Source organism: Bombina bombina, chromosome 3 (assembly GCF_027579735.1).
Source record: "Bombina bombina isolate aBomBom1 chromosome 3, aBomBom1.pri, whole genome shotgun sequence".
Taxonomy (NCBI): Eukaryota; Metazoa; Chordata; class Amphibia; order Anura; family Bombinatoridae; genus Bombina; species Bombina bombina.
Genome location: NC_069501.1, coordinates 1,107,179,182 through 1,107,199,371, shown reverse-complemented (window position 1 = coordinate 1,107,199,371; position 20,190 = coordinate 1,107,179,182). Strand labels below are relative to the sequence as shown.

The following is a 20,190-nucleotide window of genomic DNA, read 5'->3' as shown; positions in this document are numbered from 1 at the left end:
GCTATTCGTTAAACTGATTTGTGGGTGTGGTGAGGGGTGTATTTATAGGCATTTTGAGGTTTGGGAAACTTTGCCCCTCCTGGTAGGAATGTATATCCCATACGTCACTAGCTCATGGACTCTTGCTAATATGAAAGAAATTAATTTATCAGGTAAGTTCTTACATAAATTATGTTTTACAGACATATATACACATATAAACACATATGTACACACATATAGACATATATGCATTGGAATTCTTTCCAGTTAAAGGGACACTGAACTCAATTTTTTTCTTGTTCAGATAAAGCATGACATGTTAAGCAACTTTCTAATGTACTCCTATTATCATTTTTTTCTTCGTTCTCTTGCCATCTTTATTTTAAAAGCAGTAATGTAAATCTTAGCAGCCAGCCCATTTTAGGTTCAGCACCATGGATAGCGCTTGTGTATTAGAGGCTTTCATTTACCCACCAATAAGCAAGCATATTCCAGGTTCTCAACCAAAAATGGGCCGGCTCCTATGCATCACACCTCCTGCTTTTTAAATAAAGATAGCAAGAGAACGAAGAAAATATGATAGTAAGAGTAAATTAGAAAGTTGCTTAAAATTGGATTTAGTGTCCCTTTAAGTAGATGAGTAAACATGTAAAAGCATATTTGTGCAATATTCATATTTAATAAAGTTATACTGTGTATTTACTGTACTGTAAATATTTCACATTCCAATGTTCTGCACATATATACAATATATAACCGTATATATCTATACCTACATATAATCATGTGTGTGTATATTCCAAAAAAAAAATAAAAAAATAATATATATATATATATATATATATATATATATATAAAATGTAGAGACAGTAACTCATTGTGTAAACCATTTACAAATCTAGACAAGTCAGAAGACTTGATTTTACCACAGAAACTCTCTGATTACACTGTTTCCAATGCAGCAAAGGATTCTGGGTGATATATGCAATTGAGGTTCATAATGTCTCACTTCTAGCCTGCTTTTTAAGGCAGACTTCCCTTTACGCTATAGCATCCCCGCATTACACAGCTTCTAAGCTTAGCTAGGGGTAGTACAGTGATTCAGACCAATCCCAGAACAGCTGTTTCGTGGTTATTGCCACTCATCAGCTGGGAGTAGGTTGAATCACTGCTTGGTAAAGTTGTTTTCTGGGGGAAATACAACAGCAATTTAAAATATGGGGAGGTGAAAAGTGAGTTTAAAATCCTCCACTAAATCCAAAATGTAGAGAAAATAACTAATTGTGTAAACCATTTACAAATCTAGACAAGTTAGAAGACTTGCTTTTACCACAGAAACTCTCTGATTACACTGTTTCCAAGTCAGAAGACTTGCTTTTACCACAGAAACTCTCTGATTACACTGTTTACAATGCAGCAAAGGATTCTGGGTGAGATATGCAAATGAGGTTCACAATGACTCACTTTTTTACTTCTAGCCTGCTTTTTAAGGCAGACTTCCCTTTGCTGCATTGGAAACAGTGTAATCAGAGAGTTTCTGTGGTAAAAGCAAGTCTTCTGACTTTTCTAGATTTGTAAATGGTTTACACAATGAGTTATTTTCTCTACATTTTGGATTTAGTGGAGGATTTTAAACTCACTTTTTGCCTCCCCATATTTTAAATTGCTGATATATATATATATATATATATATATATATATATATATATGTATTTATGAATAAATATAAGTATATTCTATGTGAAGAACATTGGAATGTGAAAATATTTTCATGTCGGGTTAGCACACATGAGAATATACCATTGTGTTTGCGCACAAGTAGGGTGTAAAGTTTTTCCCACTTTTTTTGCTTCATTGACTTCTATGGGGGAATAAGTTCTAAGTTCGACTTTTTGCGCTCGTCAGGTTAGCGAGCGAGGGAAAACTGTTAACTTTCAACTTGTAATATGAGCGCAACTCGACATGCAAAAAGCTTACAACATAGTTATTTCATGTTCTCAAATAAATCATTCATATATTAAGAGGTTTATCCTTTTACGAACCATTTTTGTTGAATGTTCCAAGAAGAAATATAGCATGGTCTCAGCACAGCTATCTTTCTATGTGCTGTTAGAAAAATGTCAGGAGGATACTGAAAGCCATGCCCAGTTTCCTTATGAAATCATTTACTTTGCAATCAAAACATCATCTATTTGAACATTTTAATATAGTTTATAAGGTTTATATTGCCCCTATCTGATCCCTAGTGCTACTTTCTGAGCTTTGTATTTTCTTAAAGGGTCATTACTTTAAAAAAAAAAAAAAAAAAAAAACATTCTACCATTGAATACAAACCTATGAACTTCCTTGGTGGATGAGAAAGTTTTGGTTTAATCAGATCATGTGTTTAAACAAAAAAAATAGAATACATATTCTGTTTTTAAAGATAACACAGAAAAAAATTACAATGTTCCTTCAAGGCTCCAGTTTTTATCAGTGTATTCAGATTCTAGTTTTACGTTACTACTATAATCCATTTATGACGGGGCATTATGGTTGCAAAGGGTTTACATTTTATTTGTTTCATTGTAATAGTCATGACTGTTTTCCTTCCTTAGAAACACTGGATTCTCACACCGAAAATTGTGCACAGAGCGAGCCAAATGCAGAACCCAAGGGAAAGGAAGAGAGTGATCAGCTGTGTTTCAGTAAAATGGACGGATTCCTTCTAAGCAAGGAGAATGAGGAATTATCTAGATCTGAATCCTCTCAGCATTCAGAAGTGAAGCCAATGGAGGAAGATAATGGTGGTAAAATCTTATCAAGTATAAAAAGAAAGGTCTATGCTACAGCTGCTCTTGTAGCTAAGAAACGACAGAAGGTTGAGTCTGTTTGTGAGCAGCACATAAAGCAGTGTGCAGAGCAGGACAGATATATTGTTCAGATTAGCAGTGCTCAGTATTACCATTCATCTCCCATACAAACAAAACAAGGTGTTGCAAGTTTCAATATGTGTGTTTCCTCAAGCAAAGATGTTCAGCCTAATTTCGCTGATAGAAAACGCGAAAAGTTAGAGTCTTTACCATCTTCATCAGACGATCTGCATTTACAAAACAATCTCTTGCCAAACAACGCATTATTGATAGAAAGGATTGAAAAGAAGACAATGAGTGAAAATTCAAGCGATAAACTAAATGAAACATGCTTATATAACCTAAACATTGTCAATTTAAAAGCTCAAACAGAACCACCCGAGCATCTTGAAGCTATTTTGTCTGATACTAGATGTTCTGAACAAGTCACTAACATTGATGGACTTAGTGAGCCACAGTCACACAACTCTCTCTCTCTAGCCCAAAATAATACAGAGTGTGCAGATGTTATTAGAAAAATGAACACTAGCAATTCTCCTATAGCACACCCAGAAAAAATGAATAGGACATTTGCTGGTTTTAAAACCGCATCAAATAAAAACATTCACGTTTCAGAAGATAATCTCAAAAAAGGACAAAATCTATTTAAAGAACTAGAAGCTCAGAAGTTTGATAATGAAAATAAAATGGAGAGCAAATTAAATTTGTTGACAAGCTTAGATGATTCTACACCAGAAAGCAATTTAAAGGGTTTCAAAACAGCATCCAATAAGCAAATAAACGTCTCTGCAAGTAAACTTGCTAAAGGTAGATTTTTGTTTAAAGATATCGAAGATGTAAATAGCCAAGTTTTAGGGGATGCTAAAAAATGCAAAGTAGATCAATTTGATGAGTTCCCTAACACATTATCAAATGCTTGTTTAGATAATATTATGAACAAACATAGGGCACAAACGGATAATTCTGAAAGTGAAAACAAGGGGTTAAAGGCAAAAGTTAAGGAAAATTCAAATGTAAATAACTTGAATATAAACAAACTTAACGACACCCAAATAAATAAGAGTCATCAAACCAATCAGATATCAAACCATACATTATTAACCTCAAATTCTGCTGCTGCAACAGTGAAGGAACCGAAAATTCAGGGCTGCTCTACAAAAATACTGTCTCATTTAAATGAAGTATTGACTGAAAGTCAAATAGCTGAAATCAGTGAACTTTCTGCGATTATAGAAAATGCAGGAAGCCAACTTGACTTTACACAGTTCATAAAAGCTAGTGCTGGAGCAGCAAATAGTGACAGCAGACAACACAAACCAGTATTTTATGAGGAATCGCAGAACCTTAATAATTCAGATGTATGGAAAGATGTTGACTTCAATGATAGCTTTGCTGTTGGAGAAGAAAAAACAGAAGACCATGAAATAGATTTGAGTAAAATAACTCTGAATGGTTCAGAAAAGGCTGAAGATAAACATTATGGCAATGCTGAATCCAGCACATGTAACCTTGTAAAATCTGATTTTACAGACTCTGTAGCTAAGTCATTGATTGATGATAAAGGGTTTGAGGGATTTAGTTTTGCAAGTGGTAAAATGGTTAATATTACTAAGGAAGTGTTCACTAAAGCCGTCAAATTATTTAACGATTTAGATGACAGTAGTGAGTTGAATAAATATTCTGTAAACTGCAAAAAAACACAGTTGTCTTTAGCATTCACTTCTAAAGATGTGAAAAACGATAAGTTAGAAAGTACTAAAAGAAATGTAACAGAGCGTGATTCATTACATTATAAAAATGCCCAATTTCAAGACAAAAATGCTCATTTGGACTATAATGTTGGGGGGAAAAGTCACAAGGAAACATTACATATAAATAGTTCTGAAATTGCTAGTGATGTAGGTTTGTCAGATGTGTGTAGCTTGTTAACAGGCAATCCATCATCTAACATGACTTCGGAAAAATTTGCTACTTACGAAAAACTGACATCACTTACGGAACATTTAGAAACTGATAAGGAAGAACTGAACCATCAAAATAACCCTAGAATGATGCCGGCAAAAGGTTTCCAGACCGCTAGTGGAAAAAATATTACATTTTCTGAGTCCTCTTTAGAAAAAGTAAGGAAAATGTTTGCAGATGACTGTCTTGAAAATGCTACAGAAAGTTATAATATAAAAAATATTAACAATCACGCACATGCTGATCAGTCAAGAGCAATCAGTTGCAGCACCCCTAAAAGCAACTTGGAGCAAAAACAAATTCAAATATCTGATTGGCATCAAAAAGCCATTGAAAGTGATATTACTTTTAAAGATTTCAGTTTCTCCACAGCAAGGGGTAAAAAGGTTACAGTTTCCGAGGATTCTTTAGCTAGGGTACGAAACCGGTTTACTGATGAAGAACCAGCTCACAGACAAAATAAAAGTAAAGGAAATGCAAAGGAAAATGTCACCAATGAAATCCGTGTTGAAACTTGTGCAGATACTGTACTGAGTTTGGAAAGAAGAAATAAAAGGAGCTTAAATAAAATGGACACCAGAGAGACTTTAGGTGTAAATAAATGTGTAGCGAGTACACCGCCACTTATATTCAATACAGCAAGTGGAAAAAATGTAGCTATTTCTCATGAATCTCTGCGAAAAGCAAGGCAGATATTTTCTGAAATCAGCAACGCAGATGTGTTAGATACAGCGTGTACAACACAGCCAACTAGTGAAAGTTTTACTGAAACTCATGCAGATACCCTGGTGAGTTCTGAAGGAAGGACAAAAAACATCTTAAGTAAAATGGACACCAGAGAGACTTTAGGTGTAAATAAATGTGTAGAGAGTACACCACTACTTACATTCAGTACAGCAAGTGGAAAAAATGTAGCTATTTCTCATGAATCTCTGCAAAAAGCAAGGCAGATATTTTCTAAAATAGGCAACGAAGATACACTAGATACTACATGTAAAGCACAGCCTAGGCTGACTGGTGAAAATTGTACTGAAACGTCTGAAGATAACATAAATTCTGAAGGAAGAAAGAAAGAGAACTTAAATAAATTGGCCAGAGAGACTTTAGGTGTAAAATGTGTAGCGAGCGTGTCTTCACTTACATTCAGTACAGCAAGTGGAAAAAATTTGACTATTTCTCATGAATCTCTACAAAAAGCAAGGCAGATGTTTTCTGAAATCAGCAACGAAGATACAGTAGATACTGCATGTAAAGCACAAACAATGCCAACTAGTGAAGATTGTACTGAAACTTCTGAAGATACCATTATAAGTTCTGAAGGAGGAACGAAAAACAGCTTAAATAAATTGGCTAGAGAGACTTTAGCTGTAAATAAATGTGTAATGAGTGTGCCTTCACTTACATTCAGTACAGCAAGTGGAAAAAATGTAGCTATTTCTCATGAATCTCTGCAAAAAGCAAGGCAAATGTTTTCTGAAATAGGCAACGAAGATACACTAGATACTGCATGTAAAGCACAAACAAGGCCAACTAGTGAAGATTGTACTGAAACTTCTGAAGTTACCATCATAAGTTCTGAAGGAAGAAGGAAAAAGAGCTTAAATGAATTGGCCAGGGAGAATTTAGGTGTAAATAAAAGTGTAGCGAGCGTGTCTTCACTTACATTCAGTACAGCAAGTGGAAAAAATGTAGCTATTTCTCATGAATCTCTACAAAAAGCAAGGCAAATGTTTTCTGAAATTAACAACGAAGATACAGTAGATACTGCATGTAAAGCACAAACAAAGCCATCTAAAATTCTGCCAAATTATCCCGAACATGAAAATGAGGACAGCATTAGCTCAAAATCTTTGCCGCTGTGTAGTTCCCTTAAATCCTCATCATTTAGTTTTGCCAGTGCAAGTGAAAAGGAGGCACCAGCAAATAAAACAATTGTAAAACCTAATAGAGTGAGTTACACTAAAAGAGATTCTGAAGATGCATCAAACACGCTATCCCTTCTTCAAAATGATTCTGTAGCTAATCTTGTTAAATATGATATTTTGCCTCAGCAAAATGTTTCCATTCCCAAGACAGTGGGTTTTAGCACGGCAAATGGCAAAGCCGTACAGTTGTCAGATGAGTCTTTGAAAAAAGCCAAAAAGATGTTTTCTGAAATAGATAATATTCACTTTCAACCTCCAGAAAAACAAGATCAGTTTGATAGCAAAATAACTGTGAAAGAGAGGGAAACAAAAATATCCGTAGAAGGGAAGTTAGAATTTAAGAAAGATACAAAATTATCAAACAGTGAACATCCCATTAATAAAACCAATAATATGAATACTTTGGGTTTTAGTACTGCTGGCGGAAAGCAAGTTTCAGTGTCTGAAACTGCCCTCCAGAAAGTAAAGGGATTGCTACACGAATTTGATTCTATGGAGAACTTCAAAGAAGATGATGTGCTTTCTAGAAAACAATTATTGTTTGAAAATAGTGAGTTCAATTCAAGACCAATGACACTTGAGCAAGCATCAGCTTTGCATAAGACCTCCACCTGCAAGCAATATAATAAAGAAAGTAGTTTGATAAAGGAGTTAAAGAAACCTGTAAATCTACACCCCATATGCCACAGTCCACTTTATGTCTGTGGAAGAGACTCTACACCAGCGCTTAAAGAAATGTCTGGAATACCCAATACATCAAAAGCAAAGTTACATTATACATCTCACACCCCAAAGAACTATTTTGAAATAGAAGCTGCAGAAAGTGCAAAAGCTTTCATGGATGATGATGATTTGACAGATGCTGGGTTGTTTTTAGCAGAAGCCGAGTCATATTCAAACAAAACGGCAAACATTAGAATTGGTAAAAGATTAAGATCAGAAGATGGAACATCTCGTGGTAAGTAGAATTTGTTTTATTTGTATTTTTTATGGTATAGGCAAATAATAAAAATGTAATTTGATGCAAGATGAGAATTGCTTTACTTGGCTAAAATAACCATATGCCTGATTTGGACATCCGAGTTCTCATTAGGCATATGAACAGTGACATAAAGTGTGTGTGTATATATGTATGTATGTGTATGTGTGTATATATATATATATATATATATATATATATATATATATATATGTGTGTATATATATATATATATATATATATATATATATATATATATGATCACAAACGAAAATATCTGAACAAATAAACACCTCACAATGATACTAGTAATGGTCTTAAGAATGACAACTCCAATGGCTGTGATAAAGATATGGTGATAATTCTAAATTGCAAGTAAGACAACAGTAATAATCATCCAAAGTTGCAAGATATGATGTAAAGTCCTTAACAGTTCAAGGGTTTCAAATTGGTTGATATCCACTAAAGTATGTATATACTACTTACAGGACACCCCCCCAATCATATGAGGTAAGTGTGGAACACGATCAGGATGATGCTCAGTGGATATTGTAAATACTGGAGGATTCCGTATAGGTGCCAGGCTCCGCCCCTATTGTACTCAAGCTGCAAAACACCCAACTCCAATACAGCAATCGTCTCCAAGTGAAAGGAAATATTGGCATGCAAATGATCTCCCCAGTAGGTTGTTCGATATCTGTTAAAAGTGGAAGTACAGACTCTTTATTTCATTGGTTGCAGATTCTAGTGACTTATTTATAGCTGTTCCTATTGGTCCTTTGCATGGAAGATACCTCTGTGCTCCTGACAAGGGATTTTTTCTGAGACTGCACATCATTTATTATGGTGCAGCTTGTGTTCTTTTTACAATTTTAGCAGTTTCCCAGCTGTATACAAATAACTTCTGCCACATGCTTGTCTCTCACAGGAGCACAGAGGTGTCATCCATGCTGAGCACCAATAGGAACAGCTATAAATAAGTCACTAGAATCTGCAACCAATGAAATCAAGAGTCTGTACTTCCACTTTTAACAGATATCGAACAACCTACTGGGGAGATCATTTGCATGCCAATATTTCCTTTCACTTGGAGACGATTGCTGTATTGGAGTTGGGTGTTTTGCAGTTCGAGTACAATATGGGCGGAGCCTGGCACCTATACGGAATCCTCCAGTATCTACAATATCCATTGAGCATCATCCTGATCGTGTTCCACACTTACCTCATATGATTGGGGGGGTGTCCTGTAAGTAGTATATACATACTTTAGTGGATATCAACCAATTTGAAACCCTTGAACTGCTAAGGACTTTACATCATATCTTGCAACTTTGGATGATTATTACTGTTGTCTTACTTGCAGTTTAGAATTATCACCATATCTTTATCACAGCCATTGGAGTTGTCATTCTTAAGACCATCACTAGTATCATTGTGAGGTGTTTGTTCAGATATTTTCGTTTGTGATCATATATATATATTTGTGGTGGGCACACTAACTGGCGCTAAATTCCTTCCAGCACTCTTTTGCACACTCATTTTATTTTAAGGAATTACCTAGAAAGGGTTCTTCCGCCTACTGTGAGGTTCATTCATAGCAGCCAGCTATTTGTTTTCCCCACCCAAAGCACACACATAAGATTGTTAATGCATTTTTACAAAGAGCATTAGTCTCTACTTATAATCCCTGTTATACTCTTTGATTTTATAATAGTCTTTATATCTCAGGAGATTATATAGACCAAAGAAGTCATTTTCAAGTACACATTCATGCATGTGTTGGTTCATATGTGACATTCTTGTTGATTATATTGAAGATAAACTTCATTTTTTAAAACAAATATAAGTATTGTACATACTAAAGACTGCATTACAGATTGCACTGCATTTTTGTGCTCCCCAGTCCAGAAAGCTTGTGATTGTACTAGTTATATTTGCATTCTACTTCCCACTCCAATATATATAACACGTTTAAAAGCTTTATAACATGTAACTTATACCACTTAATCCTTTTGGCAGAATGCATCTGACATGCGATGACAATGATTGAGGAAAAAGACAGGGTATTGGAGAGCCAGAGACATCATTTTTTTTAAATCCAGACATGGATTTTTTTTACAGTTACATTTAAAATCATCCAATGTTAGATGCCACGCTCCTGGGATGTTAAAAACAAAATGTAAAGTCAACATTCCAACCTTTCAGCTTTTGAAGCGATATCCATTTACTGCAAAGGGTTACTGCTTTCATTCTAATGAGGCTAACGGCCATGTGATGTAGGTTTTATGTTTCTGCTATCATAAACGCCATGCTAGGGCTTCACTTAAAACATATTTGATGGTAATGCTGATAATGTTGAATAAATCAAAGTAAATCTAGAACTAACACTAAACCAGTTACACTACTCTCTGAGCAGAACACCACTATAATCTATCAGTGGCACAGCACTAAATCATTTCCTTACTGCTGCTACAAAGTGTTGCCATATACCAAACCTGTAAGAAAACACTGCCTCCTAAACACTGGGCTATTGACTACACCAAAACAATGTACTTAATGCCACCGCACCAACATGCACCGGCTCTATCAGCAAAACCCTCTCCAACACAGTGACACTACCCTAAGGTTGCATTTTATATAGCTCCAGCCAAAATACAACACTAATCTACCAATACATCGTACTATAGCACCAGTTGATAAAGCTAGGGCTTGGTAATTTTTTTATCCAAGCAAAACTTGACCTTTCAGTTAGAGGATGAAGTGGTGAACACCACTTAATGTTTGACGCTAAAGCGTTGTAACGTTATACCAAACTTCAAATTATTGTCTGACCCCACAAGACTCCATGTCAACGTACAGCAAAAATCAGTGCAACAGTACAATTAGAAATAATCTTTTATATACTTTTATTTTTTCAGTTTCCTTGGGTTCTGTAGTTGTTAACCCCTTGCTCCATATGGTCATTGGAACTGCGTCACACAGTACAGGGGTGTGGAAATTTAAAAAAAAATCTACTTGTCCACGGGACTAAAGTGGTAGCCCAGTCTACTTGTCCCTTATGACAATCTACTTGTACTGGCACACAAATGTAATTGGACCAATATGTTTATCACAGAGTTGTACTATCTACACCACCCAACAATTAAAACAATTTAAAATAAAATCCTGTTGTATAAGATATTTGTGTATGTAGTGTGTGTTTTGTGTGGTTGATTGTGGTGTATTTTCTCTTTAGATAATAGGCGTTGCTTTGAAGATTGAATCCCCTGTATTGTTAGAGGCATTAAAGGTAGAAGCTTTGGGGTGTTAGGACCCAGGTTTGTCAAAGCCCTGCACTGTAGCGCACTCGTGTTCTTGGCCAATTAGCAGAGTTTCCTTTTCCCAGTAGTTTGTGTTGCATGCTGCTGCTTGTCACACATGCTTTGAGTACAAGGCACAGTAATGTGAACTTCAGGAACTGTAGTATCTCAGCAGTTCAAATGCTGATTGACTTCTATGCCATCCGCTGGGGAACTGACCAATTTATGCGCAATGGTCTCTCGATAAATGCAGCTCAGTGGTGATAAATTCATCATACAACATACTGTCTGTGCAATACAGCATACACAAACTGTCACATATGTTACACACACTCGATCATTGCTAAACATACACTCTAATTTGCTGGAGTGTTAATGGCTGTTTGCTGTCAATTCATTGCGCAAACAATGATAATTAACTAAACAAAAAACAAGTATCCATCCATAATATCAATGCTGAAAATGTTTAGACAGTGTTACCAAGGCAACTATACCGCTGTATTCATACTAGCTTTGTCAGTATTGTTTACCTTTTTTTTTTATTTAAAGGCAGCAATATTGTCACATGCATAATGTCATATAAATAATATCCTTTAGGGTCAGAGTAAATCTCCCACTTGCCAGAGGTGGCTGAAACACCCCTCTCTGGTATACAAGGAGTTTGTGGGGGGGTTTTGTTTGATTTTAAAAAGTGCCATTTAATATTCAGTATCCAGTGTTACTTCTGCTTTCAGAGTGCTGCACACAACAACATGTCTGTAAAACTCAGTGTTAGGGTTATGCTTTTTACAGCCACAAGAAATATATGCAAGGGTTTAACTGTGCAGAGAAAAGCCACTTGTCACAAAACAAATAAAAATGGTCTTTTCTGTTGATTCTTTACTAAGTTTAATGGCTGCTGAGACATAAAGCGTTACTAACAGCACCAGAAGCACACACAACAGCACAGTATACATAAAGATATGTAGAAGGTGTGCAGGTAATGAGTGTATATCGCCATAAAATGTATGAGACAAGGGACTTTTCTCTGCACAGTTATTTCTTGTGGCTGTAAAAAAGATAACCCTAACACTGAGTTTTACAGACATGTTGTTGTGTGCAGCACTCTGACAGCAGAAGTAACACTAGATACTAAATATTAAATGGCACTTTTTAAAACCAAACAAAAAGACCCCATAAACTCCTTGGATGTTTCAGCCATCTCTGGCAAGTGAGAGATTTACTATGACCCTAAAGGATTTAGATGACATTATGCATGTGACAATACTGCTGCTTTAAAAAAATTAATTTAAAAAATGACACTGACAAAGTTATAAATACAGTGGTATAATTGCCCTGGAAACACTATCTAAACATTATCAGCATTGATATTATGGATGGATACTTGCTTTTTTTTTTTTTTAGTTAATTAGCATTGTTTGTGCAATGAATTGACAGCAAACAGCCAATAATGGTCCAGCAAATTAGAGTGTACGTTTAGCAATGATGGAGTGTGTGTAACATATGTGGCAGTTTGCATAGGGACACCAGAGGGATACTCGTTTTAAGGATAAATGCCCAAGTTAAACATAAAGAGGCAGTTAGTGATTTTGGTAAGAATAAAGAAGCCCAAGTTACAGCAGATGTTGGCTGCTTTACCCAGATCTCGGGTTGGGGAGGGGTGTTAACAAATTTTGTAGAAGGCTGCCGACAGAAATTTGACAAAGTCTAGATTAGGGCTCTAGTTATAGAAGTTGTCACTTTTTTAGTTCTATATACAATGGAACTGTTGCAAAGGGAAAAAGTCCTGATAACGGATACTGCAAAGATAACAATTAGAGGCTTGTAAGGCTATCCCACTCCGGAAGGGATTAGGGGATGTACAGGGGAACTCTTAAGAATACTTTCAGGATCAAACTAAACATTGGATCTCCCGTGTAGAGTAAAAGCCGTATCAATCGTTGGCAAACTGTCAAGGTTCACAAGATATATCTCAGCAGAGCTGCATTATAACTTATCCCCCTATTCTGCTCCTGCGCTGCTGTTCGCAAATCTGTTAGCTAGAAGGGGTACTTTTTGAAAATACATAAATATTTGTATGATTTTTCTTTACTTACATTTTTTAATTCAGATGAACTTTGCTGTTGTTTTGTGTATTGGTAACAGAAAACGCTGTAAAACCTCAAAGTGAAACAGCAGCAAAGTTCAGCTGAATAAAAAAATGTAAGTAAGAAAAATCATACAAATATTTATGTATTTTCAAAACGTACCCCCTCTAGCCAACAGATTAGCTAACGGCTGTGCAGGAGCAGAGCAAGCCGATCTCTATTATACTCAGTTACTGTATAATAGCTGCACAACCAGGAAATTACTGATAGGGACAAGTCTACCACTCACCTCGAAAGTCTCCAACACTGCATGCAGGGACTAGAAGGGAAGGAGCTGAGCAGCGTAAGCTGTGAAACGGCGGCGGTAATAAGGGGAGGGGGAAGGGAAGCTTTTACTGTCTGCTTAATAAAGAAAAAAATCCTAACCGTCTGCTCAATAAGGGAGGGAAAAAAGCTATAACGGTCTGCTTGCTAATGAGGAAAAAAAAATCATTAACGGTCTGCTTGCCCGCAGCAGGGCTAAATGTGAAAAAAATCCACATGCCCTGCACCCAGAACTGCATGTCCTGGGCATCGGGCAATAGGAATTGCGCATCCCTGCTCAGTACTTTGCCCAGAGTACTGTGTTGACGTAGTACCTATGTCCAACACTGTGGTACAGGATGCGGTCCTGGTGTCAGCTTTGAGAGTGGTAGCTGCAACCGAGGGGCTGAATGCATCTGCCTTTATATTGTAAGTGATTACTGTTAGGGAGTCACTGGTGTATTCTCACCCTAGTCTAGTTTGGACTTTCATCATTTGCGTGTAATGCTGTTGTACTAGGAACAAAAAAAAGTTGCAGCAGTTGTGGCTCACAGTGCACAGCACTAGTTGCAGCTGGTAAACCAAGCTCAACCTATTTGGCACTTGTCTGCATAAATAATCTATTGGCAGCAGAACCACATAGTTTAGGATATAGGGATTCTGTGTGTCCCCTGTTAATGTTCCCTTGGGCAATTGCCTGGCTCACTTTAATCGTTGTATTAGTCTTTATTGCGGTGCATAAAATTCTATATAAAATTTTAATAATTTAATTCAGAACTCAAATTAGTAACATTGTGCCATTATCTAATAATTATCAGGCATGTTTTTATATAGTTGTTAGAGCCTCTGCCTCTCTCTTTACATGCCATAAAACATGTATATGTAACACCCTACTTGTAAGACTGGAACACTCTTCTTTCAAGTGATTTATTTGCCAGCCAACAATTTATAGATTGTTCTAAAGGACTGTCCATGTGCATGCAACTGATATAAAACTAAAAAAACCCAGTGCTAAGTGGATTTAATGGGGGATAAAGGCTTTAAGTAAGGGGCAGAGCTAACCTCCATTCTGTGTGGACGCTTGTGTGTGCAGAGCTCTGGGCTTACACTAGCTTGAACAACAAAATTCAGCTTGTTTTTCCAAACTAAAACCTCTCATATAATAGTGAGAACCTTAAGGACGCTATAATACAGTATTTTTTCTGAACCCAGCGATCATACCCTACCGTCAAGAGAAGTTGGGATATCTGGAAGAGCAACGGATATTCATCCACCAGCCTCTTAAGCCCACATCTGCTTAGAGCCTGTACTCTGGAGGGTCAGGGCTCCGCTCCGGAGCTACAGGGGTCATCCCTGTGTGAAGCTGAGAACCAGGACGGACGAAAGGCTGGGTGGCTGGTCGGCATCATCAACCAAGGTTCCTGCGGCCTTCTACTTGAGGGCAGCCGTCACGGTTCACTGAGGCCTGCTGTTTCGGCCGGAAATCGGAAGCCGTTTACAGGGATAACCACCTAGTTGGCCGGGAAACTCTGTGGACTCTTGCCATCTTCGGAGGCTGGTGAAGTAGGTACAGAGCAGAGTGGCGCGAACAGCTGGCATCTTGGATCTGCAGCCTGCAGGGAAGTTCTGGAGATCCTGGACATCAAGTTGCATCATCTCTGGCAAGAACCGGAGATTGTTACCACCCCAGCTACTGGAACTTCTCTACCCACCTTCCTGAGCTTGTAGCCGCCTGCATTAAAGGAATCTCCAGATCACCAGCCGCTTCACAGGTACTGGTGAGATCCACACCTTACATATATTACAATTGGGACATCAGAATTAAGACTTGCCCCACTCACAGGGCTCATACCTTAGGGCCGTGTACTAGGAGGACTCAAAAGCTTCCTACTTTATCTCTGGGAAAACGACAGTCTGACTCTATTCAAGCAGTTTGTATTGCTCCCATACTGGTAATCTGTTACACTCCACAGCAGTTCTCCCCACCTGAGGCTATCCCATCATTTGGCCTAAGGGAACCTCCATACATCACCAGCCTACTGTACTGCGCTGTAATATTTGTGAATTTACCCCTGTTAGAGCCAATCCTTTCATTTACCAGGCTTTCCGCTGTGTATGAAAAGACTGCCTTATTGTACCACAGACGACGTGGTTGCTGATTACTATTGTTGTTAGTGTAAAAACAAAATATTGTATTGTTTGGTTGTTTGGTGAGCCCAACTTTGTGACTGCTTGCTGCGGCCCTATCACACTTCCTCCTTTCCGGTCCAGCTAGTCTGGGTTGGTCACTTCCCCTCTCCTTTTTCCCTTCCCTCGGGTCGTATCCCCTATTTCCCTGAAGTTTGGGACGGTCCGCAGCGACCCAGTGAGTTGCAATACTAAATTTTGATTGTTGGTGTTCGCTGATCCTAGACGCCCCACTGTTCATGATGGTAGTGGTGTAATCCCAATGAGTAAGCTGAGGCCGGCCTGCTCGCATTTATGTTTGTTTATATATACTAGCTTTGAACAGGCAGTCAGGCATAGGTTATCTCTTCATTAAGTATAGGTAAAATTGACTGAGGCTCCATTGTTACATCTCAAGGTTGACTCCAACTTTACCAAAAATGCTGCATACTTCAAGACAGCATCCCAGAACTCCGGCAACTGTTAAAAAGACCGTATTTGACCACTTCTCCCAACAGTCTGAAGGCCCAGACCCATCTAGAAGAGAAGTGAGTGACCAAGAATCACAAGACGAGCGATCTCAATCTAGTACGCAGTCAGCCGCCCACTTGCAACACTATATTACTGAAGCCATTATGAAAAAAATGCTAGCGGCGCAAACAAAATTTATCACTGCTGAAATCCAACGTAGCTCAGCAGAGCTTAGAAAGGACATTGCAGAGTTTGCCGAATGAGTAGATACTTTAGAGAGACAACATGATGACCTCACCACAGATCACTCAAATCTACTTTCCTACACTTAGATCTTAGCAGATCACCCAACTTGAACTAATGCTCGCAGATGTGGAAGACGGAGCTCGGAGAAACAATGTCCGATTCTGAGGTATACCCGTAAATGTTACATCAGGTGAACTGCAAGAATTCCTCAAGTCTCTTTTCACGTCACTATTGGGCCCCCTAGGGTTCGTTACATACTATGGAGCGAGCTCATAGAGCTTTGATGCCAAAGACAATGTCTTCAGATGGCCTAGAGACGTTGTGGTATGCTTTCATAACTTCAAAGCCTTCAACAAACCAGCCTTACCAGACAACTGCAAAGACATCCAACTCCTGCCGGACCTGTCCTCTCACACTCTCTGCAACAACGCAGGCTATATATGCCCATAACCATGTTGCTCAGAAGAGTGAACATTAAGTATAAATGGGGCTATCCAACTAAGCTTATAGTGACTAAGAACAATCACACCCACGTGGTGACATCCCCAGCTCAAGGCAACACTCTCCTAACTAGCTGGGGCTTGCAACCAGAACAGATGCCTCCGGCTGTTGCCCACTCTACCAAACTGAGGGCCTCGGCTCCAGAGTCGACCTTGAAGGATCAAAGACCAAAACGTCAGAAACCCGGCCCCCTCAATCAGTCTCTGAGGCCTCAAGCCTTGCAGACTTGAAAGGATACCTACCTTTTATGCGGAAAAATTGTGTTTTAAGCTACCTATGTTACAACTGTTATATCATTTATTTGTTGTTTTTAAAGTATAGTTAAGCTACCAGTTCATAATTGGATGTTTATATGTGAGCGGGGCTGACTTCTTCAGCTTCATTCCTTTTTTTGGACTTGCTCCCCCCCCAAATTTAGAGGCCACGTTACGGTTCAACATAGGTGGACTATTTCCACCAACTCATTTAGCCCAGATACCCCCCTTCCCAGAACCCCCTAACTTTCATTCACAACCCAGTATCTTCCCCTCCGCCAAACACCAAGCTACAAGGTATATTTGTCATTGATTCAGGGTTTAGTTAAACTTATGTCTTCCCTTAGTTTCATAACACATAACGTGAGAGACCTAAACACTACCAGTAAAAGAATTCTACTCACTAGATCTCTCAAATTTCATAGGGCAGATGTGGTGTTTCTCCAAGAAATGCACCTACTAGTAGATGGCCCACCTCCATCCATATCTAAAGATTCTTCAATTTTTGAATTGGCCCCCTTCGTTAAAAAAAAGCTAGGGGTTCAGCTATACTTGTACATTAGAGTGGCTTATGAACCAATCCACATCTAGATTCCTCATCCTAATCTGTAATTTAGATCATATCACATACACCTTAGTTTCCATTTACCTCCCAATTGTCCTCCAACCCAGATGCCTAAGAAAGATCCTATGCAAGGTAGATCAGGTTAAGCAGGGAAAGGTTATCCTAGCAGGCGATTTCAATATGGTCTGGGACCATAAAATAGACGGGAAATCTAAATCCACTAATACGTTTGCTGTCCCTAACTCTGTGAGCCTTAAATTTAGAACTATAATGACACAATACGGCTACTATGACATCTGGAGGTCTTTTCACTCCCTAGATAAAGACTACACTCATTTCTGTCACCCACATAACACTTATTCTAGGTTAGATTACCTTTTCTGCCACTCTGGATTTAGTGCAATCCACAAACATATCAATATGCTCTTGGTCGGATCACAACAAAGTTCTCCTTGACCTTCAATCCACGAACACAGCTAGGTCCAAATCCTCTTGGCGGTTGTCAGAGGTATCTTTAAGAGAGGAACTTGGGAAAAAACTCCAATTCACCTTACAAACAAACAACAACCCCCAGATTTGAGATATTATATGGGGGGCATTTAAGGCTACCACTTGAGGAAACAAGCCGGCCTCTCCCTATCCCAAGCCCAATGCAAATTAATGTTGCACCTCTAATTCCTTAGAGCTCAGAGACAAAATTGCAGACCTTAGGCGACATATTAGAGTTCAAGAAAACACAATCCCATCTTTTCAAACTAAAGCAACTTTTCTATTCAAAAAGTAACAAAGCTGACACTATGGCCTAGATTTGGAGTTTGGCGGTAGATGGGCTGTTAACGCTCCGCGGGCTTTTTTCTGGCCGCACCATAAAATTAACTCTGGTATCGAGAGTTCAAAAAAATGCTGCGTTAGGCTCCAAAAAAGGAGCGTAGAGCATTTTTACCGCAAATGCAACTCTCGATACCAGAGTTGCTTACGGACGCGGCCAGCCTAAAAAACGTGCTCGTGCACGATTCTCCCATAGGAAACAATGGGGCTGTTTGAGCTGAAAAAAAACCTAACACCTGCAAAAAAGCAGCGTTCAGCTCCTAACGCAGCCCCATTGTTTCCTATGGGGAAACACTTCCTACGTCTGCACCTAACACCCTAACATGTACCCCGAGTCTAAACACCCCTAACCTTACACTTATTAACCCCTAATCTGCCGCCCCCGCTATCGCTGACCCCTGCATATTATTATTAACCCCTAATCTGCCGCTCCGTACACCGCCGCAACCTACGTTATCCCTATGTACCCCTAATCTGCTGCCCCTAACACCGCCGACCCCTATATTATATTTATTAACCCCTAACCTGCCCCCCACAACGTCGCCGACACCTACCTACACTTATTAACCCCTAATCTGCCGAGCGGACCTGAGCGCTACTATAATAAAGTTATTAACCCCTAACCCGCCTCACTAACCCTATCATAAATAGTATTAACCCCTAATCTGCCCTCCCTAACATCGCCGACACCTAACTTCAATTATTAACCCCTAATCTGACGACCGGAGCTCATCGCTACTATAATAAATGGATTAACCCCTAAAGCTAAGTCTAACCCTAACACTAACACCCCCCTAACTTAAATATAATTTAAATCTAACGAAATTAATTAACTCTTATTAAATAAATTATTCCTATTTAAAGCTAAATACTTACCTGTAAAATAAACCCTAATATAGCTACAATATAAATTAGAATTATATTATAGCTATTTTAGGATTAATATTTATTTTACAGGCAACTTTGTAATTATTTTAACCAGGTACAATAGCTATTAAATAGTTAAGAACTATTTAATAGTTACCTAGTTAAAATAATAACAAAATTACCTGTAAAATAAATCCTAACCTAAGTTATAATTAAACCCAACACTACCCTATCAATAAATTAATTAAATAAACTACCTACAATTAACCTAACACTACACTATCAATAAATAAATTAAATACAATTGCTACAAATAACTACAATTACATAAACTAACTAAAGTACAAAAAATAAAAAAGAACTAAGTTACAAAAAATAAAAAAATATTTACAAACATAAGAAAAATATTACAACAATTTTAAACTAATTACACCTACTCTAATCCCCCTAATAAAATAACAAAGACCCCCAAAATAAAAAAATGCCCTACCCTATTCTAAATTAATAGAGTTAAAAGCTCTTTTACCTTACCAGCCCTGAACAGGGCCCTTTGCGGGGCATGCCCCAAGAAAATCAGCTCTTTTGCCTGTAAAAAAAATAATACAATACCCCCCCAACATTACAACCCACCACCCACATACCCCTAATCTAACCCAATCCCCCCTTAAATAAACCTAACACTAAGCCCCTGAAGATCTTCCTACCTTGTCTTCACCATCCAGGTATCACCGATCCGTCCTGGCATCCGGTGCTGAAGAGGTCCAGAAGAGGCTCCAAAGTCTTCCTCCTATCCGGCAAGAAGAGGACATCCGGACCGGCAAACATCTTCTCCAAGCGGCATCTTCGATCTTCTTCCATCCGGTGCGGAGCGGGTCCATCTTGAAGCAGCCGACGCGGATCCAT

At 38.2% G+C, this 20,190-nt stretch overlaps 1 protein-coding gene across 1 annotated transcript in view; it reads left to right on the top strand.

The window, feature by feature from the left end:
- The window catches only part of BRCA2 (BRCA2 DNA repair associated), a 408,071-nt gene that overhangs the window by 138,362 nt on the left and 249,519 nt on the right, over window positions 1-20,190 (top strand). The window contains exon 10 of the mRNA XM_053708460.1: window positions 2,580-7,679. Coding sequence (XP_053564435.1) covers window positions 2,580-7,679 — 5,100 coding nt within the window. The remainder of the gene's footprint in view (window positions 1-2,579; window positions 7,680-20,190) is intronic.